Source organism: Ovis canadensis, chromosome 17 (genome assembly GCF_042477335.2).
Source record: "Ovis canadensis isolate MfBH-ARS-UI-01 breed Bighorn chromosome 17, ARS-UI_OviCan_v2, whole genome shotgun sequence".
Taxonomy (NCBI): Eukaryota; Metazoa; Chordata; class Mammalia; order Artiodactyla; family Bovidae; genus Ovis; species Ovis canadensis.
Window position 1 is genome coordinate 81,878,140 of NC_091261.1, and position 25,311 is coordinate 81,903,450.

The 25,311-nt window shown below is 61.9% G+C and overlaps 2 protein-coding genes across 4 annotated transcripts in view; both read right to left on the reverse strand.

Annotated features, from left to right (window-relative positions):
* Positions 1-297, reverse strand: part of SPECC1L (sperm antigen with calponin homology and coiled-coil domains 1 like) — an 86,471-nt gene extending 86,174 nt beyond the window's left edge. Inside the window, exon 1 of the mRNA XM_069558017.1 lies at positions 126-297. The gene's annotated coding sequence lies outside the window, so the exon portion shown is untranslated. The remainder of the gene's footprint in view (positions 1-125) is intronic.
* A 10,298-nt stretch (positions 298-10,595) lies between these two features.
* BCR (BCR activator of RhoGEF and GTPase) overlaps positions 10,596-25,311 on the reverse strand; it is an 85,959-nt gene continuing 71,243 nt past the window's right edge. For all 3 annotated transcript variants that reach the window (XM_069558395.1, XM_069558397.1, XM_069558396.1), the window contains exons 17-23: positions 17,572-17,631; positions 16,413-16,522; positions 15,175-15,314; positions 14,583-14,717; positions 13,824-13,929; positions 13,302-13,464; positions 10,596-12,978 (exon numbers count right to left, since the gene is read on the reverse strand). In XM_069558395.1, the coding sequence (XP_069414496.1) occupies positions 12,889-12,978; positions 13,302-13,464; positions 13,824-13,929; positions 14,583-14,717; positions 15,175-15,314; positions 16,413-16,522; positions 17,572-17,631 (804 nt within the window). In that variant the 3' untranslated portion in view covers positions 10,596-12,888. The remainder of the gene's footprint in view (positions 12,979-13,301; positions 13,465-13,823; positions 13,930-14,582; positions 14,718-15,174; positions 15,315-16,412; positions 16,523-17,571; positions 17,632-25,311) is intronic.

Sequence of the window (25,311 nt, forward strand, 5' to 3'; positions counted from 1 at the left end):
GAGGGGACGGCGCAGGCGCGGGCCGCCGGGGTCCGCGGGGCCGCCGGGGCCGGGCCGCGCGGGCGGCGCCGAGAAGAGGCGCGCCGGCCGCCGCTCGCGCCGAGGGGCCCGGAGCGGGCTCTTACCGCGCGCCGCCGCCTCGCTCGCTCGCTCGCTGGCTCCGCGGGCTGGGGCCGGGCGGCGAGCTCGCCCGGTGGCGCGGCCCGAATCCGTTGAGTCCGGCCTCAGGGCGGCAGCCAACCCCGCGGCGCCGTCCGCCCGGCCCGGCCCAGCCCCCCTCACGGCGCCCCCGCCCCCGGGCCCGCCCCTGGGCCGTCCCCCCACGGCCGCCGAGGACTGCGCAGGCGCGGCGCAGGCCCCGCCCACGCGCGCCGCTGCGCAGGCGCCGCCCGCGCGGCCCGGTTCGCGTCCCCCCTCCCCCCCGGCCCGGAATCGCGCAGGCGCCGTACCACCCGACTGGCCTCGGGCAGCAGTGCGCGTGCGTCAGGCTTCTCGCGGGCGCTCGGGGTGGTGGATGCTCCTGGAGGCTGTTCGGAGCGTGGCCGAGTGATGCCTGAGCGCTCCCCCGATCCCGTCCCGAGGCTCGGCTTAGCCCAGAGGTCCAGCCTTCATGCCAGCACGTATCTACAGCGTGCCAGGGACAGTGCTGGGCTTGAGCTGGACAGTAGTGAGGAAAACAGAAGCCCTGCCCTCCCGGTACTCCCCGGAGGTCTTGGAAGAGATGGGGTGCACGGTTAAGCACAGCATTAACCCTTCTAAGTCTAGACAGTTTCTTTGTCTTCCCATATCATTTTTTACAGCGTTATAGTTTTGCAGGAAAGTGTTCATGTTTTCAAAGCCATTGGCGTAAAGTTGTTCACGTAACGCTCTGGCGGTTTTCATTCATATAAATCTGTGTTCCTTTTTGCTTCTGAGTAAATTTCTGATACATTCACATGTTTAAAAGTTCAGAAAGCGCCGTCTCCACCCCAACTCCCTTGCTGTAGTTCCTCTTCCCAGTTGCAACTAAATACATTGAGTTTCTTCACATCCTCCTAAAAAAAAGTTTATGAATATAAGCAAATATCCAAAATAACCTGATTGGTTCTTTCGACTCTCTTTTTATGTATAGCACAAATGGTAGTCTGCTATGGGCTTCCCTGATGGCCTACTGTACATGATCTGTACCTTTTTTAAAAAAAAATCAGAAGAGCCACGATGGTTTAATAGCCTGGAGATAATTCAACATGTGTGTAGGACTTGAGTCACGGTCCTCATCACCAGACAGCCTGGGTTTAAATCCTGGCTTCCTCATTTTCTAACCATTTGTCTTTGGATTTCAGTTTCTTAATCTACAAAATGGGAGCTGTTATGGGTTTTGGGGATTAAGTGGGATAATGCATGAAGGGAGCTTGGCATGATGCCCAGCAGCCAGCGAACGCCTGGTGACTGAGAAGGGCATTCACGTTGCATCCGTTTTGGCCTTTACAGTTCAAACAGGTCTCAACATCATTTAGACCTAACGCCAGCCCTGTAAGAACTGCACAGAGGACGAAACATTCTAATATAAAAGACTAATACGATATATTAGACACGGTAATATAAAAGTATCCAAAATAAGTATACGACTCAATGAAATACAAGCATCTGGAGGCCAGGAAAAAGAGCTTGAGCTGTTTGCCAGGTCTCCCCTCTCCCTTGCCAACACTGCGACTTCCCCAAGGGGCACCACACTCTGACCTCTAACTCAGGATGAATATGGGCCGATTTTGCACTTTAAACAAGTGGAATTCTATCCTATTGATTTCCAAGGGCCGCAGTAACAAGTTACCACAACCTGGGTGGCTCACAACTTCAGGAGCGTGTCATCTCACAGTTGCGGAGGCGGCAAGTCCGACCCCTAGGAGTCAGCAGCGCTGAGTCTCCTCGGGAGGCCCCTGTCTCTTGCACCTTCTGCCAGCTGCCTGCATTCCTTGATGCTCCTTCGCTTGCTGCTTCATTCCAACCTCTGCCTTGGACTATGGTCTTTGCTGTGTTTGTGTGAACCCTCCCTTTGATTCTTACATAAGGACACGCAGATGGTGTTTAGGGCCCAGCCGATCGTCCAGGATAAACCCCCCCCCCCCATCTCATGATCCTTAATCTATCACATCTCCAAGACCCTTCCAAATAAGCTGACATTTACAGGTCGCAGGGAAGCACCGGTGTCTTCAGGGGACAGTACTCAGCCTATGGCAAGTATCCCTCTGCGTCACCCTCTTTCATTCAACATCGAGTCGCCAAGATGATCTACCGTGTTGCGTGCATCTGTGGCGTGCGGAACGCGTATCGCCGCGCCGCATGGACGGCGTGCGGGAGTATCGCCGCGCCGCATGGATTTACCGAACCGTGCTTCAGCTATTCTGTTGCCGGACATTTGAGCTGTCTCCAGCTGTGAGCTCTTTGTGGAATGAAAACTGAGCTAAGCGGGGGAAAAAAACATTCCCGGTGTCGCCAATGGGAAGCTATGTGCATTCTTGGCGCACACCCTTCTAGGTTATCTGATTCTGAATTCTGGGGGGCTCTGGGCCTTATGGGCTTCCCCGGGTGGGTTAGGTGGTAAAGAATCTGCCTGCAGTGCGGGAGATCTGGGTTCGATCCCTGAGTCCGGAAGATCCCCTGGAGATGGGAATGGCTACAGATCCAGTATTCTTGCCTGGAGAATTCCATGGACAGAAGAGCCAGGAGGGCTACAGTCCTTGCGGTTGCAAACAGACCGACAGGACTGAGCCGCTAACACTCCCTCACTTTCTCACTTCCTGGGCCTTATACTGTCTTTGAGCTCTTTTGCAATATAGTAGAAGATTGATAGCAATACAGATAATTCTTGTCCTGGGACAACCCTCCCCCACAGTGGAAAAACCAGTTTTGCCTCCAAGTTCATTTCAACATTTCTATTCTGTAAATGTGTCTGACCTTGGAGTTCTCCTTTCAACTGATGGTAACATCTTGCCGGTTCCCTCACTTAATGAATGAGCTCAGTAGACTCTTTGATATATGTTTATTTTATATTTGTATAAGAGTCACAATTTTACTTTTTAAAAAAAAATTACCCTTTAACATTAGGAGTCAAGTTCCCATAAACCTTCTGATACACAGCAAACTACTTTTCATGAGTCAAAACCACAAAGTTAGATTTTCTGCCATTGAAATTCCAAAGTAAAAGGGGCTGCTGACATTTCCTGAGTAGCAACCAGGTCTGCACACCTGTGCAGGGGGTGGGTGGGCGTGAGAGACAGCTTTGGCCAGGGCCCTAGTCTCCAACAGCCTTCTCTGGATAGGCAGCCATGTAACTTGGTCCAGAATCAGGTGAGATGGGGCTCAGGTGTCCTGGAGGCCTCAGCAGGATTCCAGGAGGAGATGGCAACTGAGGAGAATCTGAGGCAGAGAGCGCTTCCCCCACTAGGCCTCGAACTTGGCTTCTGGACAGAAGCCGGTCACTGCAGCTTTGGGACTGGGAAGTGACATGCGGTGAGATCGTCTTCAGGAAGACTGGCCTCGTGGCATGTGCAGGATGCGGAGGCAGGGCCTGAGAGCCTGGAGACCTAGAGAGGCTGGAAGGCCTGGCGGGGCGCTGGGGTCAGAGGAGAGGTCACAGGTCTGCGGGTAGGGTGCACAGACCTGGCCAGACTTCACCCCAGCCTGTGGCTGGGCCTCACCGCACCTTGTCCCCTTCTCCTCCTCGGCTGATCAGGAGTGGAGGGGGCAGAAAGAGCAGGCAACTTGGGCAGCTGCTGCCCAGCAGCACGGGCTGTCCAGAACATCTGTCGCTGTGGGAGCCCCTCCCAAGGCGCAGCCTCCACCGCCCCCGACCACCAAGTGGCAGGATCTGGGACGCTGTGATGCCCAGCCTCAGGGGCAGACACTGCCCCCTGGTCAGGCCCTGCTGGTGCTGCAGCTGAAACGGGTGGAACTCTGCAGCCTGGAACCCCCTTGAGCTCTGTGCTCTAGTTTCCCCGCTGACCGACTCGGCTCCCCCAGACGCCCAACCCCAACCCCGCCCGCCCAACTTGGGCCCAGCTGCTCCGTCTGCTCCACAGCTGGAGGGGCCAAACAGGGAGGGCCCACAGGCCAAGTTTTCATCAGAAAACAGGTGTCCCCAGCAGTTAGCAAATCGTCAGCTCCTAGCGTGCCAGGACCGCAAGCCCAGGGTTCCGCTCATGCCTCTCCGGGAGCCAGGGGTGCTCCGCGTCCCAGGAAATGTGCAGCTGTCAGAGGAGCGAAGAGGTGTCCGCAGACCGAGACGGGCTGCCTGGCCTCCGCAGCTGCAGCGGTGGCCCTGGAAGGGACTCAGGTACCCGGCGGCCACGCTCTGAAGCCTGCTAGGGGGTCGGGGGGCAGTCCAGAGGAGACACAGGAGGGACGCCAACTCAGGACAAGGTGGCCACCCTTCCTCATGGCCCACAAGGATCAGAGAGCAGGAAACCAACCCTCTTAGGGACTTCCCTGGTGGTCCAGAAGGTAAGACTCCATGCTCCCAGCGCAGGGGGCCTGAGTTTGATCCTTGCTCAGGGAACCAGATCCCCCACGCCGCAACGGAAGGTCCTCCACGTGGCAGCGAAGATATCCCATGTGTTCCCACTGAGACCCAGCTCAGCCAGAAAAAGAAAGAGGCCCCTTACTTCACAGTCAGGGAGACTGATGCCAGCAAGAAGGGGGCCTATGTAACAGCTCTGCTGGCCCCCAGACTTGAGCCCAAACTCTGGGGGGGACAGCTGTGTGACCTCGAGCGTGGCCCTCAACCTCTCTGCACCTCCAGTTCTTTTCTGAAGAATACCAGTATTCCCACACTGGTCAGGGACGCTGGAGAACTAAATAATAGGTCGCCACCTCAGTAAGCACCCCCCGCACGCTGTGCTTCTCTGCACACGCAGTCACATGGCCAGTAAACAGTAACGTCTGCGGCCCTGGAGACAGTGTCCCAAGGGCAGAGCCTGGCACACGCCAGGGCTCCGGAAATGCTTCCTTTATGCCAGCAAACATGGAAACCTCAGCAGTGGCCACAGGGCTAGAAAAGGTCAGTTTTCATTCCAATCCCAGAGAAAAGCAATGCCAAAGAATGCTCAAACTACCACACAACTGCACTCATCTCACACACTAGCAAAGTAATGCTCAAAATTCTCCAAGTCAGGCTTCAACAGTACATGAACCAAGAACTTCCAGATGTTCAAGCTGGATTTAGAAAAGGCAGACAAACCAGAGATCAAATTGCCAACATCCGCTGGATCTTCAAAAAAGCAAGAAAGTTCCAGAAAAATATCTATTTCTGCTTTATTGACCACACCAAAGTCTTTGACTGTGTGGATCACAACAAACTGTGGAAAACTCTTAAAGAGATGGGAATACCAGACCACCTGACCTCCCTCCTGAGAAATCTGTATGCAGGTTAAGACGCAACAGTTAGAACTGGACATGGAACAATAGACTGGTTCCAAATAGGAAAAGGAGTACGTCAAGGGTGTATATTGTCACCCTGCTTATTAAACTTATATGCAGAGTACATCATGAGAAATGCTGGGCTGGAAGAAGCACAAGCTGGAATCAAGATTGCCGGGAGAAATATCAATAACCTCAGATATGCAGGCGACACCACCCTTATGGCAAAAAGCAAAGAAGAACTAAAGAGCCTCTTGATGAAGGTGAAAAAGGAGAGTGAAAAAGTTGGCTTTAAGCTCAGCATTCAGAAAACTAAGATCATGGCATCTGGTCCCATCAATTCATGGCAAATATATGGAAACAAAGGAAACAGTGAGAGACTTCATTTGGGGGGCTCCAAAATCAATACAGATGGTGACTGCAGCCATGAAATTAAAAGATGCATGCTTGCTTCTTGGGAGAAAAGCTATGACCAACCTAGACAGCATATTAAAAAGCAGAGACATGACTTTGCCAACAAAGGTCCATCTAGTCAAGGCTATGGTTTTTCCAGTAGTCATGTATGGATGTGAGAGTTGGACTATAAAGAAAACTGAGCACCAAAGAATTGATACTTTTGAACTGTGGTGTTGGAGAAGACTCTTGGGAGTCCCTTGGACTGCAAGGAGATCCAACCAGTCCATCCTAAAGGACATCCGTCCTGGGTGTTCATTGTAGGGACTGATGCTATGAAGCTCCAATCCTTTGGCCACCTGATGTGAAGAACTGGCTCATCGGAAAAGACCCTGATGCTGGGAAGGATTGAAGACAGGAGGAGAAGGGGACGACAGAGGACGAGATGGTTGGATGGCATCACCGATGCGTGAGTTTGAGTGAACTCCAGGAGTTGGTGATGGACAGGGAGGCCTGGCGTGCTGCGGTCCATGGGGTGAGCAATTGAACTGAACTGTCTCTCATCTTTGGGTCCCTGTCCACAGAAAGCACTCTGGTCCAGCCTCCTGGTTCCACCTCCACGAGGACCCCGAGAAACAACAACACAGAAAGGGCAGAGGGATATTGAGCCGGATCAACAGGTTCCATGGAAACGTGCCTGAGCCTCCACTCATGTCCCTCCGCCTGCCTGTGGCCCTCTCCCGTGCCAAAGTGTCGGATTAAATCTCGATTTAACAGGTGAGGAGGGAACTCCCTGGCAGTCCAGTGTTAGGACTCGGCGCGTTCACCGCCCAGGGCCTGGGTTTAACTCCTGGTTGGGGAACTAAGATCCCACAAGCCACCACGCAGCCAAAAAAACCCCAAAACAAACCCGCTTTACAGGTGAGGAGAGTGAGGCCCAAGGACCTACGTGAGTGGCCCACGCCATGGCCTGTGGGCCCTGGGGCCCCGCCCTCAGCCGCCAGGGCCCCCTTGCAAACTAGCCTCCCGACAAGCCTGCACACACCCCAAGGCTCGCAACACACCCGTGTCTCTTTGAGAATCAATCTCGGGGCTGGCAGCCCATTGTTTGAAAAATTCTCCCCGAGTGTAGCTTTCACTCTGGGGAGGCCTTAAGCAAAAGGGTAAAGAGGGCGGACCTAAGAGTACGTCCCTTACCCCGTGTGGAACCCAAAGCAGGGCTGGAACCCAAAGCAGGGCTCTGTGTAAACACGCTGCGTTTGCAGGAAGCCCTGAAGGCGGTTCTGAGGAGTTCTGGAAAGACCCGGAGGAAGGGCCAGCCTGTTGAGGAAACATAAGGCGTCCTGGGGGGCTCGTTGAACACTGGGTCAGCAGGCCCGCCTATGGCAGCAAGAGGGGCCGGGAGTGGGTCAGAGACATCGGGCTGGAAGTGGGTCAGCTTGGCCCTGAGGGGCCCGGAGTTCCGCCCAGAACCAGGCTGGCCCGGGCCTGATGAGGGACGTGGGCCGTGCGGCGAGGGGCGGCAGGAGCCGCGGGCTTGGCCATGAGGTTCGCTGGCCTGGCCCGGGCCGGGGGTGGGGGGGAGCACTCCCCGAGCCCGCGCGGTCACTCGCCCAGCCCGGGGCCCGGCGAGAGGGCCGTGCTCCTGGAGCAGCTCGGGGAGGACGCGGGTCCCAGGCTTGGGTCCGCAGCCAGGGGTCAGAAGAGCCAAAGGCCTCCGTCCGGTGGGCCCCGGCAGCCGTGAGTGAGAACTGCGGTCAAGGACGCGCGCGGCCCGCACGGGTGTCCCGCAGATCTGGAGCCCGAGGTCAGAGTGCAGTCCGGGTTGGTTCCTCCCGGGCGTCTCTTCCTGGCTTGCAGCCTCTCCCCGTGTCCTCACACGGCCTTTCCTCTGTGAGCAGCGCAGAGCTCTGGTCTCTCGCGCTCTCCCCCCCAACCCCCAGCCATGCCTCATGGCTTTTGGGGGTCTTAGTTCCTCAACCAGGGATCGAACCTGGGCCCTCAGCACTGAAAGCCAACCACTGGACAGCCAGGCAGCCCTCTCTCGTCTTCTTATGAAGCCATCAAGCCTGTGGATCAGGGCTTCAGCCTCTGCTGGGCCTTAGGGCTTCAGCACTTGAAGCTGGGAGCACAGCTCCGTCTGTAGCCACCTGCAGCGGTGGAGTCTGGAACTCCCGGGGTGTGGGGTTGGGGGCAGGTGTCTGGGGCGAGGTTACACCATGTGGCTTGAGACTCAAATGGGCCAGAGGCCAGCCTGCTGGGTGGACAGGCGCCTGCGGCCACCGCCCACTGCCCACGAGCCCGAGTCTCTTCCTGGCCGTCACCGTAAAGCACCTGGCGTGGGGAGTGCCCCTCAGGGGTGCAACGTCTTAACGGGGGGACACAGACAAAAGTCAGGTGTCACAGCCTCACACCCAGGAGTCCCGGGGGGGAGGTTGCAGGTCTGGGCCAGCCACCATCCAGGCAACGCCTGCCCCTGGGGGTGGGGTGGGCTGCTCCCTTGTAAACCCCGCCCCTCAGGCCCCTTCCTCGGCCAGAATCCCATTTGAATCTACCCTTCCCCAGCAGCTGCGCTTCTTAGCAGGCGCTCCTGGTAAAAGAATCCGCCTGCCAACGCAGGAGATGCAAGAGACGCAAGTTCGATCCCTGGGCTGGGAAGAGCCCCTGGAGGAGGACGTGGCAACCCACTCCAGCAGCCTTGCCTGGAGAATCCCTGTGGACAGAGGAGCCTGGCGGACTCCAAGTCCAGGGGGTCACAGAGTCAGACACGCCTGAAGGAACTTAGCACGTACACAGAGCTCTTATCCCAGCAGCCCAGCTCCCCTTCCCAAGGGAGTTTCTGTTCAGGCCCGCCACAGGAGGGGAATGGAAGGGAGCTGGTGTGCAGACTGGGCCCTCATGATCTGGCCGAATGGGCCAGAGAGGCTCCCAGAGGGTCTGTCCCGAGACACGTGGCCTGTGATATGAGGACACCCAGAGGAGCAGCCGTGCCCCGCCCCCCCCACCCGCCAAGCAGTCTCCCTTCCCAACCTGGGGGCATCTCAGATGCAGCAGGGCCCCGGCTTGCGGGACCGTGACCGTGGCCGCATGCCGGTCGCGCTGTGCCTGCTGTGGTCTCCCTGCCGCCCCGGGGGAGCTGGGTGACGGGCGGCCCCCATCCTGCCCGCTGACCCAGGGCATTCGCTCCAGGAGGCCATCAGGGCCTCCTCAACAGCCACTGTGTCTGTCGCCCCTCGCCTTTTCTGTTTATCTTTTCAGAGCTGTTGGGAACAGCCCATCACTCGCTCCATCATGGAAGTAATTCCTTTTAAGGCCACTGGGGCCTTCTTTTTTGCTGGGGGGGGGGGGGCGGTGTACAGGCTCTTCTGAGGTCTCTACACAGAATCCTGCCCATCTTCATCCGCCCGGCGTACATGTGTGATGCCAGGCCTCGGCTCGAGGCTAGCACAGTTGGCCACGTCTAGCCCAGAGGAGAGGGAGCTGGCCTGTGGGGAGCGTGGAGACACTGGGTCCCCAGCCTGTCTCTGCTCTTCAAACAGCCGAGATGGCGGGGGGGCCTCTGTGCAACCTCCGTTTACCCACCTACCAAGCAAAGGGCTTGACTCCGAGGGTCTTTGAGGTCTAAGGCCTCAGACCCCAGAGCAGTGAACGGCCCCACTCCCTGGTTGTGCCACTGGCCTGGGCGTCTGGACAAAGCCCCTGCTCTCAGGAACAACGGGGAACCGTCAGCTTGTCCCCAAATCGATTCCTCATGAGAGAGACGCGTTGGCGCTTTTCTTTTTATTAAAGGTTTTCGAATAGGACCCGGAAGGCAGGGATAGAGAGATGTAACTAGACTTTCAGGAAGATTCCCCTGGAGGAAGAATGGTAAACCACTCCAGTGTTCTTGTGTGGAGAATCTCACGGACAGAGGGGCTGGGCCTGGCGGGCTACAGGCCAGGGGGTCTCAGAGACACAACGGAGCGTGCACACACACATAGAACTGCCTTCCAGGGGTCAGATCCGAGGTAGGGGCCGCAGCAGCCCTCTCCTTGTCAGCAGGCGTCAGGAGGGCTGCAGCACAGTGTCCATGCAGCTCTGCGAACGCCAACCCTCACGCCTCAAGGAAGGCACCCCGGAGCAGCCTCCAGGTGTTGGCAGGTGTCAAGGACAGCAATGCAGGTCCCCACCTGGCATGCCCATCTCCATGGGGGGCACGGCTTCCCTGGATACTGGGTGGCTTTTTCCGAAGGCAAGGCTGATGGCAGATTAGGGGACCCATGCCCTGCGGCCAACAACCCAAAGGCTGGGCCCGGGAGCACCGGTGGAGACCACCGAGGCTGAGGGCTTGGGCAGGGCTGCTGGGCCCGGGAGCACCGGTGGAACCACCGAGGCTGAGGGCTTGGGCAGGGCTGCTGGACCCGGAGCACCGGTGGAACCACCGAGGCTGAGGGCTTGGGCAGGGCTGCTGGGCCCGGGAGCACCGGTGGAGACCACCGAGGCTGAGGGCTTGGGCAGGGCTGCGCTGGGCGTGGCTGGACCCCCGCCCCCGGCACTGGGCAATGCCCATGTCCCCGCAGCTGTTCACCCCAAACCCAACGGCCCCACGCCTGGCAGGGAGGCGGCATGTGGGCAAGCGGACGCCCCGGGCCGGGCCCATCTGCAGCGGTGCCCACCTCTTCGGGGAGGCCTCCTGGATGCCTGCCTGCCCACTCCACCTGCTGCCGCTTCCAGCCCCAACACCACCCCCAGCCCTGACCCATCAGCCCCATTGGGGGTGCCCCTGGAGCCCCTGGTCCCGGCGTTTCTATGGCAGCCACCACCACGGATGCAAGTCGCCTCAAGGAACTTTAATGAAAGCGTCAGCAGTCTTTCCCTCCCCTCCCTCTGTGGTGGGAGAGACAGCCGAGCTGGAACTCAAGACACACGGCCGCCTAGAGACCCACCACTGGCCCCAGCGTGCGGCCAGGCTCCAGACGCAGGGCCCGGGGCGGCGAGGTGGAGTCCGGCCACTGAGCCTCGTGGAAGGTCACGTCCGGCCCCCAGGCAGTCACCCGCCCACCGGCTTCGGAGATGCCTGGGGACTCAGAGCGACCGCCGCGAAGGTGGGCCAGTGAAGGAACGCCTCGACAGCCGTGGAAGAAAGAAGTCATCCCACCACGCGACAGCGCGCATCCTAAGTAAAGGAAAAGCTGAAACGGGGAGGAGGTGCAGCAGGGAACCGGAATTGGCAGACGCTGAGACGGCTTTCCAGTTTCAACGTGATGGGTGCAGATCATGAAGGCTCCAGGGAAACAGAGACCAGGCCACGGCTTTCCAGGCAGAGTGCGTTCCCTCGGCAGGGCTGGACGGGACGGGAAGCCAGGCTAGAAGAGGTCGGGGGCCGGAGGCCCCTAGGAGACCCGAGTCCAGAGAACATTCAGGGACAGAGGACACGCCCCCTGACCTCTGCTACACCCTCATCCCCCAGGGGGACCACAGCTCTCCCCACGAGTCCAAAGTACGACTAAATAAATACAAGACGAGGACGTAAGACCTTCCAGTGGCTTTTCTGTCCCCCGTGTCAGCAAGTCCGTGAGCAGACAGGATGGGCACGTGGCCCCCACGTGCCTGGAGCTTCTGCCCGTCAACACGACGGGGGTAGAGCCTCCCGCCCCGCCGGGGACACGGGACGGGGCCGGGGCAGTGCCCCCCCGTGATTGGTCTAATCCTGTGGCAAACCAACGCCTTTTCCTGAGTTGGTGCCTCTGCTACCTTCCTCTGGTTCAGCGCATCCTCTCTTCCAGCGCAAGTCCAGCCTGGAAACTTCGCCTGTTTCTTTTCTCCTTGCCCCCACCCTTCTTAGAAAGACGCGATGCAATTCTTCACAGACGCACGTCTTCAAACTTCCTAGAGGTGTCCCCAGTTCTGTCTTCTAAGTCAGATGGTCGGGAGGGTAACCAGCCACGTGCTGGCTTCAGCACAGGGGCGCGGAGTGTGTGTGCCCGGGCAGGGTCGGCCCCTCTACCTGCTCTGGGGCAGGCGGCCCCACCCTCGGCCTGTTCCCAACCTCTCCCCCCAATTCCGGGTGCCCAGGAGACTTCCGGAGCAGCTCCCGATGGAAAGAGGGCTGCCGTGTGGAGGAAGACGAGATGCCGCTGTGGACACCGCGTGTCCACAGAGTACATTCTAACATCTTAGTGGGTATCTGAATCTTTTTAGGAAAAAAAAAAATTAGAAACTGTATAAAACTTAAAAATATTCAAGTATCAAAAGGCTATCCGAATCAAAGTTTAAAACAAGCTGCCGCTACCACCAAGAGAGGAAAACCTTTACAAGAGTCTGTGGGGCGCGAGCGGCGAGGGGGCGCAGCCAATCTGGGTGTCAGGGGTTTGGGGGGGCGCGGTGAGATCAGGGGACTGGGAGGGCAGGGGGCAGACGCGCCAAGGGTCGGAGGAGGCCGGCGACCTTCTGGACCGTGCGCGGGTCCGCCCTCCCCCGACGAGCAGCGGCCAAGTGCGCAGCCCCGGGGCTCCCCTCCCCTGGTGTCCGGGCCCTGCACGTGACGCGGGTCGGTGGGGGGCTGCCCGCGAGATGGGCAGAGACAAAGCAACGGAGGGCAGAGCAGGAGGGAGACCCGCGTCTGCCGCAGAGCCTTCTGCAGAGAAAGAGAAGCCGGGAGGCGAACGGGGCCGGGCGCTGCACGGTGCAGACTCGGCTCCTCCAAGCCGGTTACAAAACAGGAGCCGGGCGTTCTGATCTGGGAAACCGACACGCTCCCACCCGCACGGGAGGGGCCTGGCCCCCGGGCGTGAAGCGGCGGCGGCGTTTATTCAGGACGACCACCCGCGAGTCCGCGAGTCCGCTCCTGCCGGCTCCCTTCGCCCCCGAGACGCGCAGGCGGCCGTTTCGCGAAAACCGCTCCGCGCGCCCGGCCCCGCCCAGGCCCACGACGGGCGGCGCGCCGGCTCGGGGCGCCCTCTGGCGGCGGCGCGCGCCCCGGCCGCTCCCGCCAGGGGGCGCTGTCTCTCGCAGCAGCGCGGGCCGCGGGGGGGGGGCCCGGCGGCTCCTCCAGGAGGCTCAGCTCCCGCTCTGCGGCTGGAGGGCCCGCGTCCCTGCTCTCTCGGGGCGGGCCGGGGGCCTCTAGACTTCGGTGGAGAAGAGGACGCTCTGCCTCCTGCTGTCCGGGGAGGGGATGGCCTCCAGCTGCAGGAAGTACAGCAGCACCTGGACCTGCGGGGCGGAGCGGGAGGCGCCGGCGGCTCAGAGCGGGAGGCCCCCCCCCCCCCCCCCCCCCCCCGCCCGAAGGACCCAGGGCCGCTCACGGCAGGAGGACCGCCAAGCGGGGCGGGTCCTGGGAGCCCCAGCCAAGAGCAGAGGGGGTAGCCGTGGCCCACCCTGCCCATCCCTGTCTGCCTCGTGGCCCTGTCCCCTGACCTCGGCCACCTCCCCTGCGCGGCTTGGTGGGAGCCACTGGCGGGACACGGGGTACGGGGGGTGCGGGGGCGGGCAAGCAGAGGCCACAGGTCCAGGCCCGGCAGGCGAGGCCACCGCACCTGGGACATGACCTCCAGGGACCAGCTGTCAGTCATGGACATGGCCTGGCTGGGGTTGGCGGGCGGCTTGCTCTCCTTCTCTGAGGGCCGGAGCAGCGTCGGGCCGAACACCGTGGCGAGGTTGTGCAGGGACATCTTATTCACTGTCTCCTTTTCCGCCACCCTGTGGGGGATTGCGGGGGGGAAACTGCTGTTATGCCACCTCGGGGATGGGGGCATGGAGGTGGGCAGGGACCCAGGCCACCCCAGCCGGGAGGGCGGAAGGGCTCCTCTCCAGCTGACCCACCCCCACCGGGCCGCAGAGGGCTGGAGGCCCACACGGGGAGGGCGGGGTGGGGAGGGGACACCCAAGCCTGCGGCTGGCCACGGCGCAGGGGGAGGCGGGTGACGGTGGTGCCGGTACCCGGAAGGGCACCCCCAGATGGGTGGGAGCACTACAGAGGGAAGGCCCCGGGTGCCAGGGAGTCTGATGGGCACAGGGGACCCACTGGAGCCCTGAGCACTCCAGAGGAGGGGGGCTACCTCTTCAGGTGGTCCAGGAGGAAGAGGAAGGTGAGCAGGTTGGCCTCCGGGAGCGACAGCAGCAGGCTGAGCATGCAGCTCTCCTTTGCCACGGGGTCTGAGAGCGCTGCGGGGCGGGGGTTACTTCACAGTCACAACCCGGGGCTGGAAGGCGCCCCCAGGGCCCGGGCCAGTCACCGTCCTGCCTCCCATGCTGGCCCCCGGTGAGGGCCCTGGGTGGGAGCCTGGTGACCCTGGACGCCTTTTCTGAACCTCAGAGTGGTGGAGGGCACCACAGGGACCAGCGTCAGGGGTGCTGGGCACAGCTGCCCTCCTGGCCCCTAGGCTCTTCCCATGTCCTGCTCAGGGGACGCGGGGGCCACAGACCCCCCATCACATGAGCCTTTGCACCTGGGTGGGGGTGGGTGAGGGCAGGTCCTCTGCTGAGCAGCCCTGGGGCAGGTGCAGAGGCTGCGGCCACTCAGAATGCCAGTGCCCCCCACCCTCCAGGTGGGCCTGGGGTCAGGGGGTACTCGAAAGCCCTGACGAGCCAGGGTCTGAAGCCAGTGAGGACAGCGGCCTCCGGACCCCACACTGGCGAGTCCACAGCGTCAGCCCCCCTCTCCGCGACCTCAAGGGACAAGCGCAGAGGTCAGCCCGCGGAGGCCTCCCAGGCTGGGTTCCCGGTCCCCCACCACTCGCAGAGTTTGTGCTGAAACTCGGGTTTCCCCCCTCACCAAAGGCGGACGGGAAGGGGGACGGGGGACGCCCCGTGCTCACCAATGCCCTCAGCGAAGTTGGGGTAGAACTCGTCGGTGAAGAGGGGCTCGGGCAGCTCGCGGAAGTAGAGCTTCAGCGTCCCAGCAATGGCGTTCACGTCCATCTCGCTCATCATCACCGACACGTCCTTGTTGTCTGGGGAAGAGCGTGGACGTGGAGGGGAGCCCGCTGTGGACCCGGAGTCGGCTGCACCCTCTGAGCCCCAGCCGGCCCGTGCGGGCCAGCTGGCAGCTGTAACTGCAGTGGCGGTGACCCCCACCCGGCGCCACACCGTCCAGGGCTGCAGGCCCCCTGCCGCAGGAGAAATCCACCGAGGGCAACCCTGGGGTCTCCCGCCGCATCTGGCAATCGGGGCGGTTACACCAGCTTCTTGGCACCAGACCCGCCGACCCCAGGGCTTGGCCACACTCACACACGGGGCGGGGCGTGGGGCAGCTGAGCCCCCGGGGGGAGAGCAGGGCCCGCCCCACGGAAGCCCCTGGTCTTACTTGGCCAGAGCCACGCGGGTGCTCAGGCCGGGTTAGGAACCGGCTTCTGCCAAACCGCCCTCCCCAGCGGCGCACGCACCACGCCCACCCGCTGAGACACTCACTGACGTCAAAGGCCGCCTTCAGGGCCTGGATGTCCGTGGCCACTCCGGACACGCGGTAGATGCCCACCTCCTCCATGCCCCGGCGCTCGATCTCCTCGACGCACTGGCGCACGATGTACGGCACCTTGGACCGCTCCCTCCTGCGGGTGGGGGGGGGGGGAAGGGGGCGGTGCCTCAGCGTCCGGCAGCCCCGCCCCCTCGCCCCTGGCACCAGAGCCTGCCTTGTGTCCCCCCTGGGTTCTGCGTCTCACGATCGTCACAGCCTCCATCTCATCAGGGTCTTTCCAACAGTTCTGGGGGGCTGGACACCCTCCGAGCACACCCGCCCTGGGGGTGCGATCGGGAGGCCTTTCTGATTGAGCTCGGCTACTGGAGGTCAGTCTGGAGCCCCCAGGGGCCCTGGGTTAACGGCTGACTGACTACAAGGGTCCTGGGAAGCGGTCTGGTCTCTGAGTCAGGCGGGGGTGGGGGGACCCCTCCAGGCCTCAGGTAGAGGGGAGCCCCGCGCCCGGCAGGCAGCCGGGCCAGAGGACAGAGTCCGCGGGACCGCCTTGGCCCTGTGCTCAGCTTGGAATCCTTCGACGCTGCCCGTCTCTCTTCCGCATCCTAACAGGACAATTCTAGCCCCTGCAGGCAGGGCACCAGAGTAAGAACTCTAAGACTCTTCACAGTAAGAACACAATCTGGAGGGCTGGTTCGGTCTAGTTTAGCGACTGCATCCACGACCCAGCAGAGTACCGTCCCCAGCCCCTCTCACCAGTGTGCTCGTTGGGAGTCCCTGCTCCTGCCCAGAACCTCCCAGAGGAGCTGGGGGGACGGCTGGGTGTAGCCAGGTGTCCAACTTGACCACCAGTGAGGTCAGGGCCGGGCCAGGCTCCAAACCGGGGAAGGTGGATTCTGGAGGAAGCGGCTGTGCCCCCAAGGCCCGCCCTGAACCTGCACCCAAGTGTCTCCTGATGGCTGACCCGTGATGCGCGGGGGGCAGGACAGGAGCTCGGATCCTGACAAATCCCAAGGCAGGGAAGGGAACCCTGGTGAGCCCGGCTCCGGGGGCAGCACGGGCAGGGGGCAGCACGCAAGGCAGCCACGCACAGAGTGCTCCACGGGCCCGCAAGGGGTCCCCGCACAGCGACCGCGCACAGAGAGAGAGGCCCACACCGTCTCCGTCCTGCAGAGACACCTGGGGCGGGAGCGCCCTCCGCCCTCGGAGACGAGACACAGGAGCCCCGGCCACTCACTTGGTGACCACGGCAATCTTGACTCCGAAGACGCCCGTCTGTTTTCGGGAAGGCATCCTCTTCAGGCTGAACTCCCTGCTGGTGAACTTGATTGACAGCTTCACTTCAATCTGCAGGGGAGACGGGGGGCGCGACCGTCTCAGCCTCCTGGTCCTCAGAGCCTGCTCCCAGAGCCCCGCGATGGCAGGCTAGGGTCCGGTCGGGGGCGGGCCGGGAACAGCCAGGGCAGTCTGAGGACCCGCTCCTGCACAACCTCCCCCCACGACCCTGTGGCTTCTGCTTCTCATTTAATCCTGATTAGAAAGAACCATGAGACTCCACGTTGCATGGCAGCCTGGATGGGAGGGGAGTTTGGTGGAGAATGGATCCATGTATCCATATATGTATCCACTGACTCAATGGACCTGAGTCTGAGCAAGCTCTGGGAGTTGCTGATGAACAGGGAGGCCTGGTGTGCTGCAGGCCATGGGGTCACAAAGAGTCAGACACGACTGAGCGACTGGACTGAAATGGACATACGTGTGTGTGTGGCGGAGTCCCTTCTGTGTCCACCTGAGACTATCACAACGCTGTCACCTGGCTACATCCCAAAACAAAACAAACAGCTGAAAAGAAGACACCAGAGAAAACGCATAGAAAACAACGTAACGACACACCACCGATCGCCTAGCAAATGGTGGCACTGTGTCCTACATGCTAACTCGCTTCAGTCGTGTCCCACTCTGTGCGACCCCGGGGACTGTGGCCTGCCAGGCTCCTCTGTGCATGGGGTTCTCGAGGCAAGGGTGCAGGAGGGGGTTGCCACGCCCTCCTCCAGGATGCCCTACAAGCTTTTCTGGCGAGCGCCAGTGCTTTTCCTTAAGGTCTCAATTCTTATGGGGCACCAGAGTCTAATCAGGGGCCTCAGTCTGTATGGGCAGACCCCAGGGTCCAGGCCCCCTCCGTCCCCGTGATGCCCCTGAGCCCCACTTGAGGAGGGACGCCCAGTGCCTGGCGGGTGACCCGCACTCCGGCCACAAGACTCCGGCCTGCGTGGACTCGGGCGAGCACGCTGTGGCTTCTCTGTCTCCTCCAGCCCCGAGGGTCTCAGAAGGGACTGGAACCACCCCAACCCTCTGCAGGCAGCAGAAGCCAGCCCAGCGCCGGGGGGGGCACGTACCCCATTCATGGCGATGACGGTCCGCTGCCAGTCTCTGTCCTGCAGGGTCTGAGGGTCCAGCTGAAAGCAAGGGGTCGTGGTTACCGGAAGCCCTGGGCATCTGAGCAGAGGCCTGGCCGGGCAGCAAGCCCAAGCCCGCCACTCCTCCACGTCCAAGCAGAATCAGCGGCGGGCCTCGGCCGGCACCTCTCTCCAGAGGCCAAGCGGGGATCCGACGGAGGACCCGCTAGAAAAGTCCTGGAGCCTCAGAGCCGTTCCGCCCCCAGACCCTCGCTGCCTGCAGCCCAGGCTCGGCTGGGGGACGAGTCAACGGCCACTCCGGCCCTGCACCCTGCTCCCCCGGGAACCCTTGCTTCCCAGGGGTGCTCATGCCCGCCCTGGCAGCCTGGGGGGCTGGGAGCTGTCCTGCTCCCCAACGCCTAGCATCACAGAGGGCTTCACTCAGCTAGGAGAAGGCTGCCCAGTCATGTAGGCGGCACTTTGGGAAGCCTGATTTCAACAGCATCTTCTTCTGGGGGCTGGGGGGTGGGGTGATGTTTCATCTAAGAGCTGGGGACCCTGTCTTCCCCTTAGTGCGGCCCTCTGGCGTGGGGGCCTGTGCAGGCGGGGTCTTCAGTCCAGGCCTGGGAGGTTCTTGGGGCCACACTCTGGGGCCGTGGGGACCCCAGCCTGAGGGGCGGGTGTGCGAGCAGAGAGCTGGCACAGACCACTGGCCCGTGGGGCTTGCTGGCCCCCAGCCACGGTCCCACCTCCTCGGGGGCACCAGCGGGCGGGGGCACCAGCGGGCGGGGGCAGGGGGCACCCAGGGCCCTCGCGGCTCTAGGACCAGAGGAGCTCCTGGGTCCCGACCAGGCCAGGTGTGTGGGGGCGAGGCGCCCGTGTCCTGGCCTCCCAGGAAGCAAGCCTGCTCCCAAGGAAAGGGACAGGGTCCCTCCACTGATGGTAGTTCTATTATTTTAATTAAAAGCAAAGAACTTCTCTAGCCACACTGCTGTGCAGCGTTTGGGTCTTAGTTCCTTGCTGAGGATCGAAGCCTTGCTCTCTGCAGTGAAGTGCGGCGTCGGAACCACTGGACCCGCCAGGGCATCCCTACGGGCAGCTTTAAACGGGGAGACAGAGCAACAGAAAGACGCCCTTTCCGGTTCCCTCCAGAGGCTGGGGATCCCTGGGCCCTTCTCCCCATCCCTCCCCTCCTCTTCCAGAACTGAGACCAGCACAGCCAGCAAGGGGACAGGGCTGGGGAGGGGGCCCGGTGGCGCCCACCCCAGGGATCCCCGGCCTCCCGCAGGCCCACCTTGCCCTTGTGCACGAGGCTTCGGATGTGGGTCCACAGGGAGGTGCTGCAAGCCCGGTTGCGGCCCGCCAGGCCAGGGTGGAGGTGCCGCAGGAGCGTCTCTAGCGCGGCCGCACCCGGCGTCTCCAGCATGCTTGGCCCCGCTGCCCAAGGGGCTGGCGGCGAGGCAGCAGCGTGGTGGATGGGACAGCGGGCAGGCAGCAGCATCGGGCCGGAGTGTGCCGGGCTCCGGCCCCGCTGCCTTTTGACCCGGCTTCTCAGGAAGCCCCGCCCCTGCAGGCTCGCCTAGTCCCACCGCTCGCTTTGTTTGTGTGGGAAAAACACCCCCACCGGCAGCCTGTTGGTTACGGGAACCCCGATGCGTCACGCTTTCCCTCCAGAGCCCAGAAAAGCCACTCTTCCTTCTCAAGGGGCTGGTTTCCTGCTGGGCAGTTTAGAGACGCTGAGTAACCCGTGTCTGCCCGGCCAGCACGCCACACGGCTGGACCTGCCCCCCTACTTCTAGGTTCTGCGAGAGCCACGGCCGCGACCACATCCATCCCTGCCGGAGGCGGACTCGGGTGGGAGAAGGCCCCACAACCCCTGGAACCGGCCACTCGGCCCGGGGACCAGGGGCTCAGTGCCGCCGTCCACCCCTCCACCTGCCTGCCCTCCGGCCCCGGGGGTGCAGGGGAGACGGTCCACAGGCTGGCCCGGCTCCAACAAACAGCGGGCGGAAGCCACGTGAGGATGGCCCCCCGCGGGCCAGGCTCTGTCCACAAACAGTGCTCATGGCGGGCTCCCGCCCGGGCTATTTACAAGACAGGGAAGTGAACAAGCGGGAACCCGGGCTGGAAACGGAGCTCACTGGGGAGGACCAGGAAAGAGCCAGTGCCTCCGGGAAAGCCCCGGGCGCATGGGGTCTGGGGAGGAGCGCGGGCCGGGTGGGCGGGGCTCCTCCTCCCCGGACAGAGGTCAGCATCTCCACTTGCCTCCCCCAGGGCTGGGCACGGGGCATCCCCAGGGCACAAGGGTGGGTGGCAGGCCTAGCGGACGGCTGCCCTGAGCTCTGCCTGGAAGGCCGAGGTGGCCTGGTAGTCAGGGATGGGCGGCCTGACGGACACACTCAGAGCTGCTCTCGTCCACCCGCCCCGGGAGGCAGCAGGACCAAGACAGGGCACGTGGCTCCCTCCTCACCCGCCTCCTTGGAGCTGCGGTTTCCTCCGGGACGTGGTCAGCGCCCAGGACGGGCCAGCAGGGCCTCCCCGGCCCTCCGGACCAAGCCCCGCGCGGTAACCTGCTCCCAGGAGTGGTCAGGGAGGGGACGCGGCCCTCCAGCCTCCGTCTCTCTAGCGCATTCCCGGAGCTCAGACGGCTGCGTCGCTAACTCCCTCCTGCCCTCCCCCGGCCCCAACCAGGCTCCAGCATCACCCCAAGACCCAGAGGACAGCTCTGATCAAAAAAAGACAAGACAGGGGACGTCCCCAGGCGGTACCGTGGTTGAGAATCCGCCAGGCAAGGCAGGGGACGCGGGTTTGAGCCCTCAAGCCACACCTAGGGAGTCCACGCGCGGTGACGAAAGAGCCTGCGTGACGTGGCAGGGACCCCGAGTGCCACAACGAAGACCCGATGCACCCCAATAAACAAGCAGACAGTAACAGGGGCTTGTCGAGGACGCTGAGAAAGAGGAGCCCTTGGGCACCTCCACGGGGACGTGAACCACTGCAGGCGCTCGGGAAGAGCAGGCCAACAGCTCACGGCGCCAACCCTGGCTGCCCGACCCAGCGATGGCCCCGGCTCTCCACACAGGAAGGAGGAAACCCTCGAGAAGAGCAGGCCAACAGCTCACAGCGCCAACCCTGGCTGCCCGACCCAGCGATGGCCCCGGCTCTCCACACAGGAAGGAGGAAACCGTCTGCTATTGTGCTGATATCACGTTCACACGCGCTGACCGTCACGGCCGCGAGCTGGAAGCAACCCAGGCGGCCCCACAACTAGAGAACAGACAGGGAAGCAAGACGTGCTTTGTGGACACACGGGCGAGGCCGGCCCAGCCAAAAAAGGGAATGTGGTGAGCGCACCGTGACACGGGTGACCCTCAGAAACGTTTTGCTAAGTGGGGGAAGCCAGTCACAGAAACCGCGTCACAGAGCACAAGTCTGTTTACACAAAACACGCAGTGTGAGCAACTGCTGAGTCAATACGTCCTGTCCGACTCTTTGCGACCCCATGGACTGTAGCCCGCCAGGCTCCTCTGTCCGTGGGATTCTCCAGACAAGAATGCTGCAGTGGCTTGCCATGCCCTCCTCCAGGGGATCTTGCCCACCCAGGGATCGAACCTGCATCTCCTGCCTTGCAGATGGGTTCTTTAGACTGAGCACATCCCATACACAAAAAGCAGATCAGCCTGGGCCTGGGGGTGGGAACAGGGAAACCACTTTGAGAGGATGGAAATATTCTCAAATGTGATTGTTGTTAACAGTCGTCAAACACTGTAAATTACTAAGATCACTGACTTATCTCCCTGATGGCTCAGACAGTAAAGAATCTGTCGGCAACACACAGACCTGGGTTTGATCCCTGGTTCGGGAAGCCTGGCGGGCTACAGTCCAAGGGGTCCCAGAGAGCCGGACGGCTGAGTGACTAACACTTTCACTTTTCACTGGCTTCTTCTCTACTTGAAAGGGATGCTGCGGATGTCAGTCAATGAAAAAAGAGATGCAGGGGCCCAAGCGGGACCCCTGCTAGAGCGAGGAGGGCCTGGGCTGCGGCGCACCGCCCCGCACGGCGGCAGGGACCCTGGGACTAGTCCCGGGAAGCTGAGTCCCGAGGGGCTCCGTGGCTGCACACTTCTGCAGCCTCCAACCGGCCTCAAACGGTTAACAACCACCTGCACCCCTTTCACGCTCATGGGGCCGGAGACCCCGTGGACCTGCCCACTCCAAGGGGCTGTCACCGTTGACGCCCTGAGACAGGTTCACACCTCGTCCATCCCTGACCACCCCCCAGCACCCCCCCCCCACTTCCCAGCACCCAAGCGGCCCTGGCACGTGAATGCCCACGGGGAACAGGACGTGGCCAGCCCTGAGACGGCCCTGCTGGTGGGTGGGCCTGCGGACTGATGCCCCTGCCCATCTGCCTCCAGGGATCCCACCCGCACTCTGGCTGGCTGGGGTTAGGGGCAGAAGGCAAGTGCCCCGAGAGCTGAACAACGACGATGTCAAGGCACCCTCTGAGCAGAAGAGACGGACACTGCACAAGGCGGCAAGAAGGAAAACAGAAGGAAGCGACTCGCGACGCCTCGAGGCTCCACCCTCCCTGGGCTCTGCCGACCCCGTGACACCCCCGGCTCCCAGGCCGGTGGCTCCTGAACCCAGGACTCCCCAGCACAGCACCGCCCGGAGGGTCAGGTGGACCCAGAGCCCTGACCTGGGGGGCGAGGACCCGGCTCCCCGGACGACTGGGACGCCTCCGGCCCTGACACCATGTTCGGCCTCTGCCCCTGGCCCCTTGGGGCCTGCTGACCCGGGCTGGCTCCAAGCTTGGACATTGCTGGCTGCTGTGCCCACCCGCTGCTCATGGGAAGGGCTCTGCACTCAGCTTCTGAGTTGAGGTGTGTGTGAGGGAGGGGGAGAGGGCTGGCGGGGGTGTAGCCACCCCTCCCCCACAGCAGGACAGGGCAGGGCCACACACCCCTCGCACGTGGCCCAGCTGGGAGACCACCTAGAATTGCTGGGAAAGACCCCATTTAGGTAGACTGAGCCCGGGAGTCACCGACAGCCTCCCTGAGGTGCCCCCACAGAGATACGTGTCCACGGGGGAGGAGGGCAGCTGGCTGGGGTCCCAGGCTGTCAGCACGACCGGCCTCCCGACTGCCTTCCTTCCTCCTGCTGAGGATCCAGACTCGTAAACAAGCCCGGCTGCCCCCAGCCTGAGTCACAGACCCCCTCCCGGCCCTCCGGGATGTCCCCAGGACTGATGACGGCTCTGAGTCGCCCCAGGGCCCAGGAGGGCAGCGGGGCTGGGGACCTGAGTCCGCAGACAAGCCCTCATTTTCCCGTGCCCCATTTGCATCTTTCACAAGTTGAAGGTGTGGAGCAAGCCCGTGTTGACAGGTGCTGGTTGGCACTTCTTAGTAATGAAGTTTCGTGTTTTTCATTAAGGCACGTACACTGCTTTCTTTCAGGCGTGACGCTATTGCACACTCTGACCTCAGTACAGTGTCAACATACCCTTTACACGCACTGGGAAACCAGAAACGTCACGTGACCTGCTCCACTGCAGCACCTCTGAGGTATGCCTGCAGGTCTTGTCTCCAAGAGCTGGGTTTTAGCAAGAACCCTGCTGAAACAAAGAGTCGGACACGACTGAGTGACTGAACTGAACTGCCAAGTCAGTTAAGCAAAAATCCCCTGCCCTAGGGACGCCCTTGGTGGTCCGCCCTGCAGTGCTGGGGGTCGTGGGTTCAATCCCCAAGGGCCACAACACAAAGTCCAAGCCCTGAATGACAGCTCTTCTGTGCCGCAACCGCAACTAAGGCCCGACACACCCAAAAAAATAGAGGGTAGATATTTAAGAAAAAATTTTTTAAAACTCCCACCCTCAATATTTAACCATCCTCAACATGTGACCACGCTGTTCGTCCCCGCCTTCCCTGGTGACGTCCGAATGAGCTGGGCCTGTCTTCAGCAAGAGTCCCACTAGAGCAGCGCCTCCAGAAACCCCCTCAGTCCCGCTGTTATCTGATTACTACCGCTCACTCCCTGGTGGTTCAGATGGTAAAGAATCTGCCCGCCACACAGGAGACCCCAGTTCAATCTCTCTTTCCAGAGAGAGAGCCTCACTCCATAAAGGAGGAACACGAGCGTTCCCTTTCCTGTCTGAGACCCCCAGTTACCCAGCAGCAGTGCTCAGAGGCCCCGGTTCAGACCCCGCCACCCCCGGGGCCCCAGTCCTGCAGGAGGACGCAGATGACATCAAGTCCGAGGTTGGAGGAACCAAATTCGAGAAAAGGAATCGGGCACCCAGCCTGCCAGCTCACCACGAGCTGGGCAAGGTGTGGGCAGAGCCTGGGTGTGGGGCACGGACGCTGGGGCAGGGGGCAGGTGCAGGAGGGAATGGGGGGGTGGGTACAAAGGAGGCCAGCCGTCCTCGAGCACGTAGGCGATGACCAAGGCCCCGAGTGATGACCAGCGCCAGGCAGCTGCCTGAACACCACCGTGCTCAGAGGCGTCCAGCTCGGGACGCCCACGGAACAGTCCAGTCTGGGCAACGCCCCGCCGTATATCAAGGACAGACCAAGGCGGCCTCCTGCCAGGGCGGGAGACATCGGTTCGATCCCTGGTCCGAGAAGACCCCACTTGCTGTGGAGAAACGTGTTCCACGTTAGCTGCTCACAACTCCTGAGCGTGTGCTCTAGTGCCGGGGGCGCCACAACCGCTGAAGCCCCCACCAGAGTCCGCGCCACTCGGAGATGAGGAGCTGCAGCGGTGGGAAGGCCGCGCCCTGCAACCAGCGTAGCCCCCGCTCACTGCAACTACAGAGGGGCCCGCGCTGCGACAAAGACCCAGTGAAGCAAACGATACGTACGTATAATAACAAATTAAACAAAATTTTCTTTTTTAAGTAACCACTTAAAAAAAAACAAAACCGGGACGGTGAGCAGTGAGGTTGGAATCCCTGGGATTCCATGCAGTCACAGCCTCCTGCCCGAGGAACACCCAGCCCCAGGCACCGTCAGCTTTCTGTCCTTGGGCAGCCAGGACTGGCCGTGCCACGCCCCCCCGGCACCCTTGCCCCATGGTGCCAGCTGGCAGGTGGTGGACAGTGGCAGAGACGGGTGATCAGAGGGACACCCTGGCTCTCAGACCCAGTCCCAAAGGACAGGGGTCCCTGGAGGCCCCAAGCCGGCCAGTTCCCTAAGCAGCTTCTCAGGCATCATGCCCCTCCTGGGAAGCCAGCCAGCCAGCCGTGGTGAGGACTCCCCAGGGTTGCAGCGGAGAGGAGGAACTCTGCGGGGTGTGAGTCACCCTCTCTGCCTGGAGGGTTTTCACTTCCTGCACCGGGCGGGGGGTGAAGGGCGGCAGGGGCTCCTGGGGAGCCCTGTCCTCCCATGGCTACCTGGCACGTCCAGCCACTCCCCCCAGGAGGCCTCGTGGTGGGGGCGGGGGTTCCTGGGGCACTCGGGGAGCAGTCAAGGCCCACCTCCAGGGTAGGGCAGGCAGGAGCCCCCTTAGCTGGGTCTGGTCAGCTGCCCCGTAAGGAAAGAGGGTGCTGGTGCTTCCTCCTGGGGTGCAGAGCCGTGCAGGCGACGCTGTGAGAAGGACAAGGCGGGTGCTTCTGCGAGAGCTGGGGGGCCCGTCCTGTCCTCGGAAGGCTGAGGGCCCGGAGGGCTTGGACCTGGGGACCCCTCCCCGGTCCTCTGTGAGACTTCCTCCTGACCCACCAGGGGCTCCTCTGCCAGCTCC